Source organism: Priapulus caudatus, unplaced genomic scaffold, assembly GCF_000485595.1.
Source record: "Priapulus caudatus unplaced genomic scaffold, Priapulus_caudatus-5.0.1 Scaffold2046, whole genome shotgun sequence".
NCBI lineage: Eukaryota > Metazoa > Priapulida > Priapulimorpha > Priapulimorphida > Priapulidae > Priapulus > Priapulus caudatus.
In genome coordinates, this window is record NW_014579107.1 from 28631 (window position 1) to 47429 (window position 18799).

The following is an 18799-nucleotide window of genomic DNA, read 5'->3' on the forward strand; positions in this document are numbered from 1 at the left end:
ACGTAATGTAGATATATAAATAATGTACGTCGTGGGTTCTAATATATGATCATATACGTATTATTATTTATACTATATGATATTTATGTTCACTTTAATATAAGTACGAGAAGTTAATCATGATTAGTGATTTAATCACGATTCAATACTTAAGTACGCTTCGTGAAACCAGCCCCTGATACGCAACAGGTTATTCTAATAAGGTAATAAATAATGTTCGAATCCATGAAGCAAGTATTCGTGATGATGGCTGCGTTAACTATAGAGGGCGCTCACCTGCTCTGCGAACTGTACGACGACCTCGCTGACCCGTTCTTCAAACTCTAGTTTTGTGTTTCGCTGCTGCTTCTTGAGCGTGTCCCGCACGTCCGACTTGGGTCCCACTCTCCATTCAAACAGCCTGTCAATCTGTCACAAAAGTAAACGAGCATGCAGGCACCACCAATTACGCACTGTGTCCACTTCTAGCACGTGCGATAGCTTGTAAATATCTGTATTTACACAGGTATATGTAGGTGTACAGTAGTAGTAGTAGAGAGGGAATGATTTGGCAAGGTAAATTTGCCGACAACTTACGTAATTTTTGACCAACTACAGCACTACTACTTAAGTGTTGCAAATAACACACGTTTTTTTACGTAACGGCATTTTAGACACGTAATTACTTGCTGAATGGCGTACAGTTTCACAAAGTGGCGATTACCACATCGCGGACGCTGCACGTCCACGCGTTGTTTCTCACCTTGTTAAGGGCGACGACGAACGGAGTCTTTCGGGACTTGAGCAGGTTTATCGACTCGATGGTCTGCGGTTCTAGGCCGTGCATGATGTCCACGACTAGCACGGCGATATCACAGAGCGACGACCCACGCACACGCAGGTTGCTACAGATGCCAGAAACATCCGTGAGCATGACGCGTTGCAAGATGCCGTCCGTGAGGCGAGCGGGATTGGGGATGGAGTGTGTGGCGATAAGGATGAGATCGGTGACAGAGCCGATGCCGAGTGTTAGTGATGGTGTTAGGGATGTCAACACTAATGATGGTCGTATAGACACTCGAGCCTGTCTCTATAAAGGCCACTAAAAAAGAACACAAAAATGTGTCCTCAATAAACAGGAATCTGATCAACGAAGGTGGTGGTTTCATTGTATGCATATCCCAATCGAGGAAAACGCCCAAACTGCCCCTGATAGACAGTAGGCTGCTCTACAAAGGTGACTTCACTGTATAACTGCCACATGATGAAGGCGCCCTTTATAGACAGGTGTTGTCCGTTCTACAGGGGTAACAGACAACACATTGTTGACTGTATACAGGTGTCTGTTCTACAGCAGTGGCCGGTAGCACAGGTTTCACTGTACACAGGTGTGGCTTATATAAAGGTGGCCGGTAGCACAGTTGTGGCTTTTATAAAGGTGGCCGGTAGCACAGGTGTAAAATAACATTCAATATATATCCCAGAGGAAACTGGAATGCAGAAGTTTGGTTCCAGCTGGATCCATGTTCTCTTGCCCCCTTAATGTTTACCTGCCAGATTGGAATCTCATCCTCTTGCTCAGCTACAAACAGAGGCAGGCCAGCTAGCACCTTCTCCAGATCCTTGCCAATGATCTTCACACCTATAGCACCCGTTATCTCCTTGTGGTGATCCCACTGGTTCTATAGGGGAACAGAGAACAACGATTCATTACACCTCAAAACGTGTTTGCACAACGGTGTAATCAGATGTGCAGACTCAGTCATGTTCTTCCGTAAAACTTTTAAATAAATAAGTTATTAAATAACCTATACCAATAAAATCTGAATAGACATCCTCACATCCCCACTAATAAATTATGTGACATACAGAATGCATGCTGCAATCGAATTTTTTGTTTATCGACCCTGATTGTGACCAAGTGGAAATTAAGTAGATAGACACAACATCAAAGAAGAGATTGAATTCACGAGTGAGTAGAGTAAAGAAGGTCCATCTATGAATAAGTGACAAATACCATCTCTTTTCTGATCATCTAAACATGCTTCTGCATGTAGGAGAGATGGGAATTAATAGTCGCTGCCCTCAACTAACTGATTTTTTATATACTACATTATACTCAAGACTATATTATAAACTATGCTATGCTATGCTATGCAATGCTATGCAATGCTAAGCCATGCTATGCAATGCTAAGCTATGCTATGCAATGCTATGCTATGCTATGCTAGGCATTGCTATGCTATGCTATACTATACACTATATGTAGCAGTATGAATGACCTTACCTTGACCCTCATCTCCTTCATGGCGGGGGGTGTGAGTAGCCCCCTCACCTGCGACACGATAGGGCCTTCAACGCCGCCCATGATGACGGTGTCGCCCTCTCTCAGCGTCCCGTTGACAAGGATTACATCGACCGTCGTGCCGAGCCCAGGCAGAGCTTTCACCTTTGAAGAGAGGCGAGGTATTAAGACAGAGTGCGTGTGCGCTGAGAAGCACCATAACCTAACACGGAAAGCAGCATTATAAATACTGCAAACATCACAGCATGCGTCCGGTTCCAGTGGCACACTGCTAGCAGCAATTCACAGAAATTTAAAGATTTTCATCAAGTTATTTACGATTAGACATTACACTAATTATATAATCAAGAGTAGATAATAGGAGAAGAGTATGACACCGTTTTAACAGCGTTTTGCATAGTTTTCAACTTGTAAATATTCTATCAATATGTGAATAAATATATTCAAACTTTACCTTGTTTTCGTCTATGATTATCCCTTAAAGCCGCACAATGCGCATCTAAACGGTAATTTCTCCAGTACTAGACTAGCAAATACTTCGTGTCATGCATAATCACACTACCTTATGACAAAATAAACTCTAGTTGCTCCCATTTCACTGCGCGTTTGCTTAAAACCCACAAGAAAGAGGCGAGTAAACTGGCATTCTGGCGCAAACGCCGACTGTTTGCCAAACAATTTAGCCTCGAAGTGGTGAGGTGACGTCACATGTTTCTATCTTTGCTACACGCGTACCGCTGTACCGCAGCACCGCTGCGCGGTTGCTTGGAGAAACTGTCAACAACATCGGAGAATTTTAAAAACATTGGAGGTATTTCCAAATACCTTTTATAAGACAACGCGCAGTGAAATGGGAGGAACTAGAGTTTATTTTGTCATAAGGTAGTGTGATTATGCATGACACGAAGTATTTGCTAGTCTAGTACTGGAGAAATTAGTGTTTGGATGCGCATTGTGCGGCTTTGATCATATGATACCACCAATTTACCTGAAAATCGTATGTGAACGTTCTTTGAATACGACACAGTTTCACACAGTTTTAACAAATAGACGCATCTCCGCGGCCAAACTTTGTTATGGGATTATTAGGCATCAAATTGTATTCAGCGTGTAGCGTTTCCAGCGTACTAAAAATACATGTGTGCTCACGGCGAGCTAGCAGCTGATTTTAGCTGTGTTGCCATCGTGTTCCTGATGATAAGGAAGCGAAACAAGTGCTGTTACTGTGCTTACCTAATATCCACCCCAGCCCCCAGCGTTCCGTCATAGACAATGGAACACTAATCCCATAACAAAGTTTGGCCGCGGAGATGCGTCCATTTGTTGAAACTGTGCGAAACCGTGTCGTAATCAAAGAACTTTTTTGAAGAACATATACGATTTTCAGGTAAATTGGTGGTGTCATATGATTAAGGGAGAATCATAGACGAAAACAAGGTAAAGTTTGAATATATTTATTCACGTATTGATAGAATATTTACAAGTTGAAAACTATGCAAAACGCTGTTAAAACGGTGTCATACTCTTCTCCTATTATCTACTCTTGATTACTAATCTTACTATCTACTCTCTATCTATATAATTAGTGTGAATGTTTGTCGTCATCAAATTCTCGGTTCTCAAGGCCATGCGACATTGCCAGCAACCTGATGAATATTTTCCGATGATGACAGAAGTCTTAGTGAGAGACAGAGTATGTCATTGTCGTCTGCTACACTTCACCACGCTCCTCCCCTCCCTCACTGTACACACACCACACGTCACACGCTCACCTCCCCTCCCTCACTGTACACACACCACACGTCACACGCTCACCTCCCCTCCCTCACTGTACACACACCACACATCACACGCTCACCTCCCCTCCCTCACTGTACACACACCACCTGTCACACGCTCACCTCCATGACCGACGCCTGTAGACTGTCTGACCGAGCGACGCGCTTGGCCAGCATCGTCTGCGACAGCTCGACCACCAGCGCCATCAGGTTGCCCATGCCGTCACCAGAGTGCGCTGACGTCGGCACGAGCGAGATGTAGGTTCGCGGGTCCTTGTTCTCGTAGAACAGCGCCACGTTCAAACTCTGAAATCACAACTCATGAAACTGAGATGCTGCACATGACAATTATAAATCAACAATTAAAAACATCGTAATCGTAATAGCAACTATAATTGCCGTCTAAATAGCAATTATCCGACTGACGAAGACAGGAAACAAACAATGAGAATTAAAACAGAGGAACAGCTTTTAATTTTAATTTTAATTTTCATAATCTCGAACAAACAGAGTTAACTAGTTTTTACGAACAAGAAAGTTATTATCACAGTCCATGTTTCACAGTAACATAATAACAGTCACGTCTATCATACTCAACACTAGTTGCACGAGTAGAGCTCTGGGGCCGGTTTCACGAAGCGTACTTAACTTAAGTATGATTAAATCACTAATCATACTTAACTTCCCGTAATTATGATTAGTTAATCATACTCAAAAATATGTTATCCACGAAGCGATTGTAAGTACATTATGTTAACGTAATCACTAATTGCCGCTTCAACATGAATGCTGGTACTCGCTCCTTCTGCGGCTTTAGTTACTCGATGGAATCGGTAATCGAGGTGGAGCGAGTACGTCCTAAAACAACTTACACGCGTATTTCAAGTTGGCGGACCATGACGCAATATCTTCAAGTTCGCGTTACATGAAAAAGAATTAATTTGTAACGTATAATGATTGAAGTAGGACAGCAAATCTTAGATAATTTAATTTCCTTGGGAAAAATTGAGGTAATTTCCATTGTAAAATCTGCAGGTACTTTACTACTAGTACTCTACTTTAATGTTTAGTACTAGCACTGAATTATGATTAGTGGATTTATTCTGTCCTGAGTAGAATTAGATATTGTGATTACTTAATCATGATTAAGTTAAAATTACTCGAAACAGTCACTTGATTTAGTACGGAAGTTGAATATGATTAGTGATTTAATACGATTCATACTTAGATACGGCTTCGTGAACCAGCGCTGATAGCACAGGGTTTTCTAATAAGGGTATAATAATGTTTCGAATCATGAGCAAGTATTCGTGATGGATGCTGCGTTACTATAGAGGGGTCACTGCTCTTGCGAACTGTTACGACGACCTCGCTGGACCCTGTTCTTAACGCTGTTTTGTGTTTGCTAGCTGCTTCTTGAGCGTGCCCGCCGTCCGACTGGGGGTCCCACTCTCCATGCAAGCTGTCAATCTGTACAAAGTAACGAGTGAGCACACCATTACGCACTGTGTCATTCTGCGGGGCGTAGTTGTAAATATCTGTATTTACACGGTATATGTAGCGTGTAGTGTAGTAGTAGAGAGGGATGGATTTGGCAAGGTAAATTGCCGCACTTACGTAATTTTGATCACTCAGCATACTACTTAGTGTTGCAATAAACACTTTGGTTTTAGTAACGGCTTTTAGAACGTATTAGTTGCTGGATGGCGTACAGTTGTCACAATGTGGCGTACCACATCGGGACGCCCCCCCTGCAGTCCACGCTTGTGTTTGTCACCTTGTTTAAGGCGACGAGACGGAGTCTGTTCGGCGAGCTTGAGCAGGTTTATCGACTCGATGGTCTGCGGTTCTAGGCCGTGCATGATGTCCAGACTAGCCGGCGATTTCAGCAGAGCGACGACCCACACACGCAGGTTGCTACAGATGCCGAAATCCGTTGAGATGACTTGCAAGATGCCGTCCGTGAGGCGAGGGGGGGAGGGTAATAGGTAGATGAAGCGGGCATTTCAGGGCTCGAATACCGACGCACGACGGCTTGGCGTCGTGCTTGCGTCGGCCGTCTGCCCTGAAAGTCCACGAGACGGCGTACCTGCTGCTTTGTGTAATTTCGGTCCGGTGCCCTTTAATCTACTGCCGCTAGGTTCGTTTTTAGTCGAGTCAAATAAAATCCGTGCGCGTTGCGTGCTGTTAGTTGCATGATCAGCTTAAACCGATTAGTCGCAGGAGGGAATATAACAGATTGGATTTATTTGTGCCGTGATGCAGGGCATTTAAAATTTTCTTGTTATGTACTTCGCATGTAGCAGAAGGGGTACAGGGGTCGGTGCTTCGTGTAAGCTTACATGGGGGCTATTGTTTTGTACATTAAACAAGACGATGTTGATGCTGTAATTTGTTATGAGTTGTTCTTTATTTGTCAAAAGTGCCTTTATAGCCTTCGGCAAATTTGAGAGTGCCTTGGTGCCTTTTAAAATGGTCTGTGCCTTCATTTTAGAGAAAGTCAAGGCGATCTCTGCACATGCCTAAAAAAATTGCTTGCTTCTCGTGCTTATTCGAGCCCTGGCGGATGGGGGTGGAGTGTGTGGCTGGATAAGGATGAGATCGGTGCAGAGCGATGCCGGTGTTAGTGATGGTGTTGGGATGTCAACACTATGTATGGTCGTTAGCACTCCTCGAGCTGTCTTATAAGGCCCTAAAAAAGTACCAATGTGTCCGCAATAGCAGGAATCTGATCAAGAGGTGGTGGTTTGCATTGTATGATATTCAATCGTAGGAACGCCCAAATGCCGTGAGGGACGTGGATGCTTACAAGGTGACTTCACGTATAAACTGCACATGATGAGGCGCCTTTATGACAGGTGTTGTACGTTCTTACAGGGCGTAACAGAACACATGTTGCTGTTACAGGTGTCTGTTTACAGCAGTGGGCGGCGCTAGCACTAGGTTTTCACTGTACAAGGTGTGGCTTATATAAAGGTGGCGCGTAGCACAGTTGTGGCTTTTATAAGGTGGGCGTAGCCGGTGTAGCTTTTATAGGTGGCGGGTAGCACAGGTGTGGTTTTATAAAGGTGGCGCGGTTTAGACATGGTGTGGTTTTATAAGGTGGCCGGTAGCCACAGGTGGGGGCTTTTATAAGAGGTGGCCGGTAGCACAGGGGTGGCTTTTTAGGCTAGCGCGGTAGCACGTTGTGGACTTTGTTATAAAGTGGCGGTTAGACAGTTGTGGCTTTATTAAGGTGGCGGTAGCACAGTGTGGCTTTTATTAAGGTGGCGGGGTAGCACAGGTTGTGGCTTTATAAAGTGGCGGTAGCAAGTGTGGCCTTTTTAAGGTAGCCGGTGGCACAGGGTGTGCTTTTATAAGTGGCCGGGTAGCCAGGTGTGCTTTTATAAAGGTGGCGGTGACAAGTGTGGGTTGTTTATAAAGGTGGCGGTAGCACAGGGTGTGGCTTTTTAATAAGGTGGCGGTCACAAGGTGTGGTGCTTTATAAGTTGGCGGTAGCCAGGTGTGGCTTTTATAAAGGTGGCCGGTTAGCACAGTGTGTGGCTTTTATTTAAAGTGGCCGGTAGCACAGGTGTGGCTTTTATAAAGGTGGCCGGTAGCACGGTGTTGGTTTGTATTATTAGTGTGGCCCCGGATAGCACAGTGTGCTTTTATAAAGGGGGCGGTAGCAATGTTGTGCTTTTATAAAGGGGGCCGTGCTGCACAGGGGGTGGCTTTTGTAAAGGTGGCACAGTAGCAACAGGGTGGTTTTATAAGGTAGTGGATAGCACAGGTGTGGCGTTTTATAAAGGTGGACGGTAGCCAAGTGTGGCTTTTATAAAGGGTGGTCTGGTTTAGCACAGTGGTGGCTTTTAAGTAGGCCGAGTGCACAGTGTGGCTTTTTAAGGTGGCGGTGCACAAGTGTGGTTTTGGGAAGGAGCCATGCACAGTGTGGATTTTATAAGGTGGCGGGAAGCCACAGGGTGGGGTTTTATAAAGGTAGCAGTAGCACAGTGGTGGTTTTATAGGTAGCGGTAGACAGGTGTGGCTTTTTAAAGGTGGCATGTAGCAGGTGTGGTTTTTTAAGGTGGCGGTAGCAAAGTGTGGGCTTTTATAGGTGGCCCGGTGCACAGTGTGGATTTTATAAAGTGGGCGGTAAGTCAAGGTGTGCTTTTTAGGGTGGCCCGGTAGCACAGGTGGTTTTTATTGGTGGGCGAGTAGCACAGGTGTGTTTTATAAAGGTGGCCGGTAGCACATTGTGGGCTGTTATAAAGGTGGGCGGGTCGCACAAGGTGTGGCTTTTTAAGGTGGCCGGTAGACAGTGTGTTTTATAAAGTAGCGTAGCACGGTCTGTGTTTTATAAGGTGGCCGGTAGGCAGGTGTGGCTTTTATTAAAGTTGGCTGGTAGCCATGTGTGGGCTTTTAGTAAAGGTGTGCCGGCTGACATGTGTGGCTTTTAGAAAGGTGGCCGGTCGCACGAGTTTGTGTTTGTAAAGGTGGGCCGGTAGCACTAGTGTGGCTTTATATAGGTGGCGGTCGCGAGGTTGTGGATTTTATAAGGTGGCCGGTAGACATGTGTGGTTTTATAAAGGTTGGCCGGGTGGCACAAGTGTGGGGTTTATAAAGGTGGGGCGGTGACAGGTGTGGTTTATAAAGGTGGCCGGTTAGCCAAGGTGTGGCTTTGATAAGGTGGCCGGTAGCACATTGTGGGCCTTTTATAATGGTGGCCGGGTAGACAAGTGTGGGCTTTTATTAAAGGTGGCCGGTAGACAGGTGTGCTTTTTTATAAAGGTGGCCGGTGCAAGTTTGTGGCTTTTTTTAAGGTGGCGGTAGCAGCAGTGTGGTTTTTTAAGGGGACGGTAGAATGTGTGGCTTTTATAAAGGTGGCGGTAGCACAGGCGGTGGCTTTTATAAGGTGGCGGAGCACATGTGTGGCTTTTATAAGGTTGGCCGGTAGCCAGGTGTTGGCGCTTTTATAAGGTGGCGTGCCAGGTGTGGTTTTATAAAGGTGGGCCCGGTGCACAGGGTGTGGCTTTTATAAAGGTGGCCGGTAGCACAGGTGTGGCTTTTATAAAGGTGGCCGGTAGCACAGGTCTGACTGCGTGCAGGCATGTAGACTCGTGACCCCGCGGCGCGTTGTTACCTAAACGACTCGTGGCCGGGCGTGTCGATGACGCACAGCCCCGGCACCCTGATGCCGTTCTCAACGAACTTCTTCACCATGCTGGACTGCACCTGTATGGCTTCAACAGGGATGAAGGTCGTACCAATCTGCTGCGTAATGCCCCCAGCCTCCCCGTCCTGGACGTTGGTCCGGCGAATCTAGTGGTCAGAAAAACACGCACGCGAAAAGTCAGATTACTTACTATTTTGTATTATATTATTAATTATTATTTCTATTTATTAATAAATTATGAACTGCTATGTCAGTTAACATCAGTTAGGCTAACATCAGTTGATAATTATGAATTTTTTAATTATTAACAAGTAATGATATTAATTATTACGTGTAAAATCCGTGCGTGATTTACCATCAAGATTTCCAACTGTGAGTTAAATTATTAATTATTCATCAATCGCCGAGCAAGCAGTTAAATATGGTCGACAACTGCATCACCTACCTTGTCGAGAATCTTCGTCTTTCCCGTGTCAACGTGACCGAGCACACACACGATGGGCGTGCGCAGCCTGTCCACACTCACATTCTTCTCAGCCTCCGACTTTCGCTTCTACAATGACAGAGACACGCATGAAGCCAAGATATAACCACAGCAAGGTTGAGATGGCCACTGACACCGTGATGGCGATACAAGCTACCCGAGCCACGGTTAGGGCGGCATAAGCGATGATTCTAGTCGAATTAACACTCGCACAAAACGTTGACGTGCGTAAATTTAACAGGGTGTAAATAATTTGTGATTGTCATTCCAAGAACATGGTTGGCATTTATTTTGCAACTGTGCGATTGTATTAGTGTAAGAGACACGACGGTTAACCCAAAACTCTCAAATAAAGATGTTAGTTCTCTGCTGATTAGAAATGTTTGAGTTGTATGTACATAATGATTTCCAGGTGAGGGTGTGTCAGCCTTAACTAACTTTCAATATCCACGACGCATTTATATATATATGTATATGAGTGCAGTGTGTGTATGACATCATAGAGGAATGCAGACACTCTTTCATCACCTCAATTCTAGCTGCAGCCTTCTCTCGTGCCCTCTGCGCAGGCGTCCTCTCATCATCTGACTCCTCCTCGCTTGAAGATTCCTCTTCACTCTCACTCTCCTCCTCCTCCTCGTCGTCCTCCTCATCATCATCATCCTCTTCTTCCTCTTCCTTCTCCTCCTTTTCCACAGACGGTGCCTTGACTGGTGCCTTGTGATGATGTTTTGGCTTTTCTTCTTTAAATGGACCAAAAATAATCTTCAGTAAGTTTTTGTTACAAATCATGTAATCATAAACCATGCAGATAGGGAACAACTACTGTGGAATTTTGACAGAAAATAAATGAATGACAGCACGTACAAAGTATGGAGCCACATGGCATTTAAAGCTTATACATGGAACTTATAACTGAGTATACAACAGCATCTCAATGGTCACGTGGAATAACAGTTAGCCAAGACAGGACAGTGTTGGAGTATATTGTGCCCACCTTTCTGTACAATAGGCTTCTCTTCAACTTTGACTTCCTCTTTTTCCTCTTCAATCATTTCCCAGCTCTCCACCTCTTCCTCTTCTGGCTTTTTTTCCTCCACCGTCTTCTTCGCCTCCTCTACCTCCATAGTGTCCGTCTTCTCTGCTTCCTGTGTTGCCACCTCGTCTGACGCTTGCCCTGAATGTGATGGAAGCAGCCATTTAACAATGAATAACACAGAATTATACTCGTTTATAGATGCTCAATTTGTCATGTTAATACCTGGACTGTCTACCGAGACCTATATATGTGGGACTCGCATTCCACTGAGATATATATCAGGAGTTCATTGTCCGAGACATCATAGGTAGTCATGGCAACAGAGGCCTCAAATAACATAACTTATAAAGGGAAGTCCATGCCAAATTTACAATATTTTAAACTATATGATAGTCACAACTGCCTAAGATGATTTTGACGATAGGCCTAAGAAGTTAATCGAAAGCAGTTTGTAATTATTTGCTAATTCTCGATAAATTCTCTTTCCACACTATACACACGTTCGAGTTTCTGTTGTTGCTTGAACTTTGACCTCTTGTCCTTGTAGATAGGGCGCTTCTTTTGGGGTAGTGCTGCTCCTTCCTCATCATCCTTTGCTGGTACAGCAAATCCTGGAAGAAATAATAATACCAGTTAATTGTCTTGTGAATTAGACCAGAAACCAAGGCAAATTTCGCACACTCGTAACCATATATATATATATATATAGACAGAGAGAAAGAGAGAGGATAGAAGGTATAAGGCCTAAGATCAAATATTGCTTGTTTCCCCTTTACCGACCGACTCGCCAAAACGCCGCTACTCGGCACATTTTATTGGCCGATTATAACAAACCAAAAATTATTTCGTTTTGCCAAAAAAAAAAATCAAATTCGTTCCGCAAAAACATATACACAAAACAGAATATACAATATACATACACACATCTTGTCAAAACAAAATAAAAAAGATTTTTCACCTACCTATCTACTCGGTAGTCGGTACCCTGAGAGGCGAGTAAGTAAAGGGGAAACAAACAATATTTTAAGGGTGGCCTAAAGCTTACCCTGAGCTTTGAGAGATTCCAGCATAGCCTCTGCTCGTGCTTTCGCCTGTCGCTGGCTCTTAGTCAGCAGCTTTCCTTCAGCCTTCAATCGCTCCTTCCTTTCCTTCTCCTTTTGCTTCTTTTTCTCCTTCTTCTCGAGCTCAAGCCTCGCCTTCTCCTCACGCAGTCTCTCTGCCTCCTCCGCTCGCTTCTCAGCCTCCTCCTCCTCCTTCCACAACCGCTCCTTCTCCTCCTCAATTTTTCGCAGGGCTTCTTGCATGACTTTAAGCTGCAAAGATAACGGCGATTGGCTGCTAGAAATACATCTGTTGGAATTCCATCGGACAGGCGACCACAACCGACTACTTCTGGCTTACTGCATGTAATAAGTCCTGCTGCTGACCATTCTACCATGTAAAGCCCGGCGCACACGTGAGTTATTTTACTCAAGTAAAATGACGCATGAGTCACTTTACTCACGTGTGCGGCAGATTTTCGTTGAGTAATTTGACACATGCGCCATTTTACTCACGTGTGCAGCAGATTTTCGTTGAGTAATTTGACACATGCGCCATTTTACTCACGTGTGCAGCAGATTTTCGTTGAGTAATTTGACTCATGCGTCATTTTACTCACGTGTGCAGAGGATTTTCGTTGAGTAATTTGACACATGCGCCATTTTACTCACGTGTGCAGCAGATTTTCGTTGAGTAATTTGACTCATGCGTCATTTTACTTGAGTGAAATAACTCACGTGTGCGCCGGGCTTAAGTACACTGAGAATTCCATCAATTGCTTATTATCACTAGTGTAAATACTGCTGGTACAGTAACTTTATTATGTAATTTGCTACTGCTACAATAACTTTATTCATAATACAATAATTCATTTTACTAAAACAAACAATTTCGATGGATAGATCACCTGTTTCGATCCCATTTTCTTCTTGTCCTTCTCTGGCTTGTCGTCTTTACCCTTCTTCTTTTTCGTTTTTTCCTTCTTCTTTTCAGTTTCCTCTCCGTCTTCATTGTCTTCACCTTCGCCTTCTGCAAAAACACAAGGAGGCGTGAGGTATACTGTTACTATGTAGCTGCAAAACTTATAACTATCAAGGAGTCACATGATCACTACACCCATCCCATATAAATCCTGTATTTCTTTCGAGATTCACTGTAACACATTGTAATATAAACATGTAACACTATAATAACTTTGAAAATTTATAATAATAATAATAATAGTAATAATAATACTACTAATAATAATAATAGTAATAATAATAATAATAATATTTATAATAATAGTAATAATAATAATAATGTGTAAAACATAATCAGACGATACCTTTCGTTTCAGTGGCCTTGGCTTCCACTGTTTCCTCCATCTTCTCATCCACTGACTTCTCCTCAGTCTTTGTGTCAAGAATTTCCTCACCCTCATCTGCCTTCTTTCCCTTTTTCTGTTATGAAAAATAAAACAACTTCTATTTTCGGTTGTAATGTGCATGACTCCCCAAACTATAAAATTATCATATCTCGGTAACCTCTTGCCATTTTACCTTGCACATCTAAAAGCAACCCGTATTCAAACACAAGCTTACAAGTGTAGTTATGCATTGTATTACATGAACGTAGCCAAGTGGCACAATACAAACATAGACGTATGTGTGTGTATGCATGTGGGTGTTCGCGCTTGCAGACGGAATACCTTTACTTTCTGTGCCTCGCGCTTCTGCCGTTCTTTCTTCTCCGCCTTTTTCTGAGCAGCTGTCTTCACTGTGTGGACCTCTTCTCCCATTTCCTCCACATCTTCCTTATCCTTGGTTTGAAAGAAAATGCCACTGGTTGAATGAACAAATTTTCTCATACAGGCAGGTTATGTTAACAGTCAATAAACGAAGTTGTCACTGAATTTTATGATCCCAATCATGAAGCTCTCCTAACACAAACAAGGTGATAATGGTACTATAAAATATCTACGTTGGAAATAATGAACGTATATAAAAGGCTACGACACAATGACCCTATTTGAACAATGATGTTCTGTCCTTCTTTGGGTCAGCGAGATGGGTCTAATTCTCCACATGGCTTATAGCACAATGCCTAGCATAATGAGGACCATACTTATTTTAACGGTTTGTATTATAGAACATAGAGGGATCAAACCTCAGGTTCTCCTTCCTCCTCCATCTCTCCTGGCTCGTCTGCTGGCTCCTCCTCCTTCTCCTCTATTTGCTTGCCTTTCTTCTTCTTTTTCTTCTGCTTCATCTCCATCTCCAGTCGCTCGGCCTCCTCCTCTGGATCCACAACCACCGCATTTACCTCAACATCCTCTCCTGCTTCCTCTATTTTCTTTACAGACTTCCCGTTCTCTGCCGGCACCTCCTCCCCTTGCTTCGCTTCTTCCATCTCCACGTCCATTTCCTGCGCTGCCGCCTTCCCTTTCTTTCCCTTTTTACTTTTGCCGGAGGATTTTGACTCAATCTCTAAGAGAAGGGCATCAATGTCATCCTCCTCTGTTTTCTGCTTCCCCTTCTTGCCCTTTTTCTCCTTCTGTTTCTTTGGCTTTGCCTCAACAACCTTCGGTTCAGGCGTCGGAGGACGTTCAACCGAGTCATCGTCACTATCACGGTCCTCGCCGCCATCATTGTCACTGTCTTCAATGGCCAGCATCGCATAAGCAGACAACTTATTTGGCTTGCTGTTTTTTTCATCAAAGGTTGGTTCATTCTGATTGCTTCTCGGCTGCACGGAATCCTCCTCTTCATCATCATCGTCGTCGCTCAAGTCACGCGCCTTCTTGTTTTTCTTCTTGTCGCGTTTCTTACTCCTCGTTGTGGGTTCTGTTTTTACGTTTTCGTCATCATCTTCCTCACTGTCGCTGATGTCGCCACCTCGCTTCTTCTTCTTCTTCTGCGTTTTCTTGCCTTTTGTGATGGCAGGTGCTTCTTCTTCCTCCTCACTCAGCTCCTCAACTTTCTTCTTCTTCTTGTCTTTCCTTTTGTTCCTCGGAAGGATTTCTGCATCCTCTTCATCACTTGCGCCCTCTATGTCAAGCTCTTGTTTCTTCCCTCGCTCTTTTTTCGTGGGTCCATGTGTCGTATCATCGGCATCATCATCCTCATTATCAGCTGCCTCCTTCTTTTTTTTCTAAAATAAATATAGAATAAATCTTATTCATTACAGAAATGTACATCTAATGAACTAATTTTTATTGGGGGTTTTGCAGAGTGCACTGGATTACACCACACACTGAAAATGTTACATAATATTTAAATAGTTTAGCGAGTGATTATTGATACCTTCTTCTTTTCTTTTTGTTTTACAACTGGTACACTATCATCTGACCCATCATTCTGAATTCCAGACTCCAGTCTCATCATGTCTAGCTCTTTCTCGATATCATCCCTAAGGAAAATACAAAAAAACAATCAGAAAAATATTGACCCTTATTACACACATAACAATAATTAACTCATTGCAAGTCATGCGCAACTTAATTTTTAAACGACCTAAGCGAACATAGTCAGATGAACATCAGCAAGCCTCTATGATGGTCTAACGTGATAGGACCCTGACAACAATCTATGGTATGAACACGAGACCCTTGTGTGCAACAAGAACTTCTCGTATAAATAATATTTGCTACGCCAAGCAAATTGCTTCCTTCTAATTCGTCACATTAAATTCTTATTCCTCCCACCTCTGAACCCGACTTATTTCCAAGACTAGCAGCATATGATTTGCTAACCCTTGGCGAATTATTTGATTTAAAATGCAAGCACATCTCATTCTCACGCTTTCGATTAAAAACATGCGACATTGGAAGGACAACTGAACCTAACCGCTGAGATATAATGCAGTGACAGTGCTACAATCTATACACGTTCGCTGCTGGCCGAGTATTATCTTATTCTGACGATTATTCGAACTTCAAACATTTACATATGGCATGAATAAAGGTTATGCTAGAGGAAAAAGCAGACTTAAAAATATGGTTTAAATCGATAAACTGGGACATTTAACAACAACGTGTCAGTATAGAGTAGAGGTCTGCCCATCATCACACTGGCAACATTCAATGATCATTCATTGGAGGTAGGCTGGGCTACATATGTCATGATATGATACACTACGTGAGAGTGTGAGTAGACGTGCAAGTGCTGAGTGTAGCCAGCATACTGCATCTGGGTTGCGGCTGGCACAATTATATGATAGGTTAGCTGACTTACAGTTCATCATCTGCTTGTGCCCCGCGTCCCTTCTTAGGTTTCCCCATGCCGATCGCAATTCACTGTGTGTCAGTGTGATAATGTTAAAATTGGGTCTTTCGCAACTGCTAGTAAGAACATTTGCTTGCTCGCTCCGTCAATGTGGGTTTCACGCGAGTGCACTGTGCAGAGCTGTAAACACGATTCCGATATCAAGGGAATTAATCTGGAAAATATTTATACTCCTTCTACTGAAAAAATATACTGTAATTATGTTTATTTCTCAAATATCCTGTTCAACATATGTGCTGTCACTGCTGAATAATAATTTTTACTCTAGAGCGAATTAGTGAACCGACGTATGAATAATCAACTACGTATTTTATTGCCCTAATATTGCACCACTAACGCAACAGATTATCCTGTAATAACGACGTAGACTGGCTCCACTGTGACTGGCTCCCATTCTAAACTTTTCGCTGCAACGCGCATGCGCTGGCGGCCGTACGTTATAATCTATGGCTATGGTTATAATCATAGAAACTCTGTTCTATATCAGAGAATCATAGAATCAGAGAATCATAGAGACACTGTCTATCGTAGATTATAGATTATAATAGAGACACTATCGTAGATTATAGATTATAGAGGCACTATATAGTAGTCCAACTAATATATTATTTCTACGATTAGAATAGAGAATAATATAATGAAATAATGTAAAGACAATATATACGGGAACGTAGCTGCATGACCCATTTTGCTTGGGGGGGGGGCAAAGCCACGTGGGTTTTGTTCTGAGCAGGGGACCGTGGCACCCGGCAGTTAGATGCGATATGATATGACTACTAGGCACTTAGGATATGACTACTAGGCACTTAAAAAAAAAAAAACCCTAACCCTAACCCTAACCTAACCTAAACCCTAAACCTAACCTAAACCCTAACCCTAACTCTAAAAAAAAAAAATTAAATTAAATTAAAGTGCCTAGTAGTCATATCATATCGCATCTAACTGCCGGTTGCGGGACCGTGAGCGTGACGTCATTCACTATGTAACAATATCCGTATTTCTCAGGGGGCACTATAACCTGTATAATACAGTCGATATCGTTATGTTCCGCACGGCTACACTAACGCCTGTTTTTAGCGAGCGCCGCGCCAGCGGTTCGCAAGCCTCGGTATCGATCGACCAAAGACGGTGTTTGACTTATGGCGGGAAATCGGATTAGCGGCGAGCAATCGAGCGTACAGAAGTAAATACGGCAAAACTTCGCCCCAGGCGAATACCTGATGAATGGAAACAATCTAGTTAATGGCTTTGGCAGAAGCACGAGCATTAATTGTAGTTATAAATTCAACTTTAATAAGTTGGAAATGACGTCAGGCCAAAGCCTGCTCGCTGATTGGACGACCTAATCACAGTCAATGCTCACCACTGATCTCTATAATAAAATCTATAATAAATCTCTATAATAGATTTTATTATAGAGATCAGTGATGCTCACAGATAGCAAGATAGCGCGGTGAGGTAGGCCCTCTAGCGGCCGTTACGATCAAGGGCGGTACCCGGTAATCATAAACGTTATAAATATTAAGGGGGCACCTGCCCTTGCCCCGCCAACTTCGGCTCTGATATATACACATGTACTATACATATACTATATCCATGAGCGCATACACAGCTTTTAATACCCAACACAAGCTGACGTCTCAGCGTGGACCATCAGCGAGAGACTATAAGAAGAAGAAAAAGACGAAGAAAAAAAAGAAGAAAAAGAAGAAGAAGAAGAAGATTAGTGCCGCGACCAATAGCGGGTCAATCGCAAAGAAATGCGTTCAAGAGGGATCAGATGTTGAGGGCTCTATAGAGGATCACCCCGACGAACCAATGGTATTCAGATTTTGAATATGAAACTCCTTCTAAGTATGTATACTGTCTAAATTCGGGTGTACGTGCCAACCAACTCGTATCAGGCGCGGCGTCACGGGGGGGGGGGCGGTTGCCCCCCTATGATTTAAAAAAAGAAAGAAAGAAAGAAAGAAAAGAAAGAGAAAAAGAAACTGGTTCGACGGGTCTGAAAGCTGTTGTTGTGCGGGGGAGGGGCAGGATTCAGCCCGAATCCCAGCTCTTGCTAATTCTAATTATTAAAACCTTTTCACTGCGGGCTCAGCCTGCAGGTCCCGGCCGCTTCTATTTTTTCCGTACCACTAATGCGTAACGCTGTTTTATGGTGCCTAAACCTAAGGACGTGGATATTCGTCCGAGCAAAATATACACACAAGTACAAACAGTCAACCTAACCCAACCCGTGCGTGCTTGTGTGCGTGCGTGCGTGCGTGTGCACGTACACGTGCGTGCGAGCGAGCGTGCATGTGTGTGCACGTACACGTGCGTGCGTGTGCAACTACAAGTGCGTGCGTGTGCACGTACACGTGCGTGCGTGTGCATGTAGGCCCCTACACGACTAACTACTAACGCTTATAACGAAAACAATGCCAAGCTATGACAAAAGAAGCGTCAAAGGCGCCGCCTAGAGCTGTCTGTGTAGTATGGTAATTATTTATTTATTTTTAGTTGAGTAGTAATTTTATAATGTTTTCTCAATAAAATAATGCATGCTGCGGTATGCTGGAAATACATGCGGAAATTTCGAGTGGTTTACGGCACCTCGTCAGCTCGTGTAAAGTTACGCAAAGGTTTACGTAAATTTTAGCCTGATGAATCGCACCTAAAACGGCCTCGCTTGCGTACGCGAAATCGTACGCAAATTTAATAAATCAGGGCCGGCGGAGCCGGTCCGGCAAGTCCTGCCATGGCCGGAC

The 18799-nt window shown here is 43.5% G+C and overlaps 1 protein-coding gene across 1 annotated transcript in view; it reads right to left on the bottom strand.

The window, feature by feature from the left end:
- Positions 1 to 16234, bottom strand: part of LOC106818134 (eukaryotic translation initiation factor 5B-like) — a gene marked incomplete at its 3' end in the record, with an annotated part of 39841 nt that extends 23607 nt beyond the window's left edge. The window contains 17 exon segments of the mRNA XM_014822853.1: positions 1530 to 1661; positions 2267 to 2428; positions 4186 to 4368; positions 5392 to 5532; positions 5796 to 5979; positions 9185 to 9363; positions 9663 to 9770; positions 10230 to 10444; positions 10699 to 10878; positions 11241 to 11351; positions 11786 to 12053; positions 12689 to 12810; positions 13109 to 13223; positions 13472 to 13582; positions 13930 to 14913; positions 15066 to 15171; positions 15996 to 16234. Of these exon segments, the coding sequence (XP_014678339.1) occupies positions 1530 to 1661; positions 2267 to 2428; positions 4186 to 4368; positions 5392 to 5532; positions 5796 to 5979; positions 9185 to 9363; positions 9663 to 9770; positions 10230 to 10444; positions 10699 to 10878; positions 11241 to 11351; positions 11786 to 12053; positions 12689 to 12810; positions 13109 to 13223; positions 13472 to 13582; positions 13930 to 14913; positions 15066 to 15171; positions 15996 to 16042 (3348 nt within the window).
- Positions 16235 to 18799: the final 2565 nt, after the last annotated feature.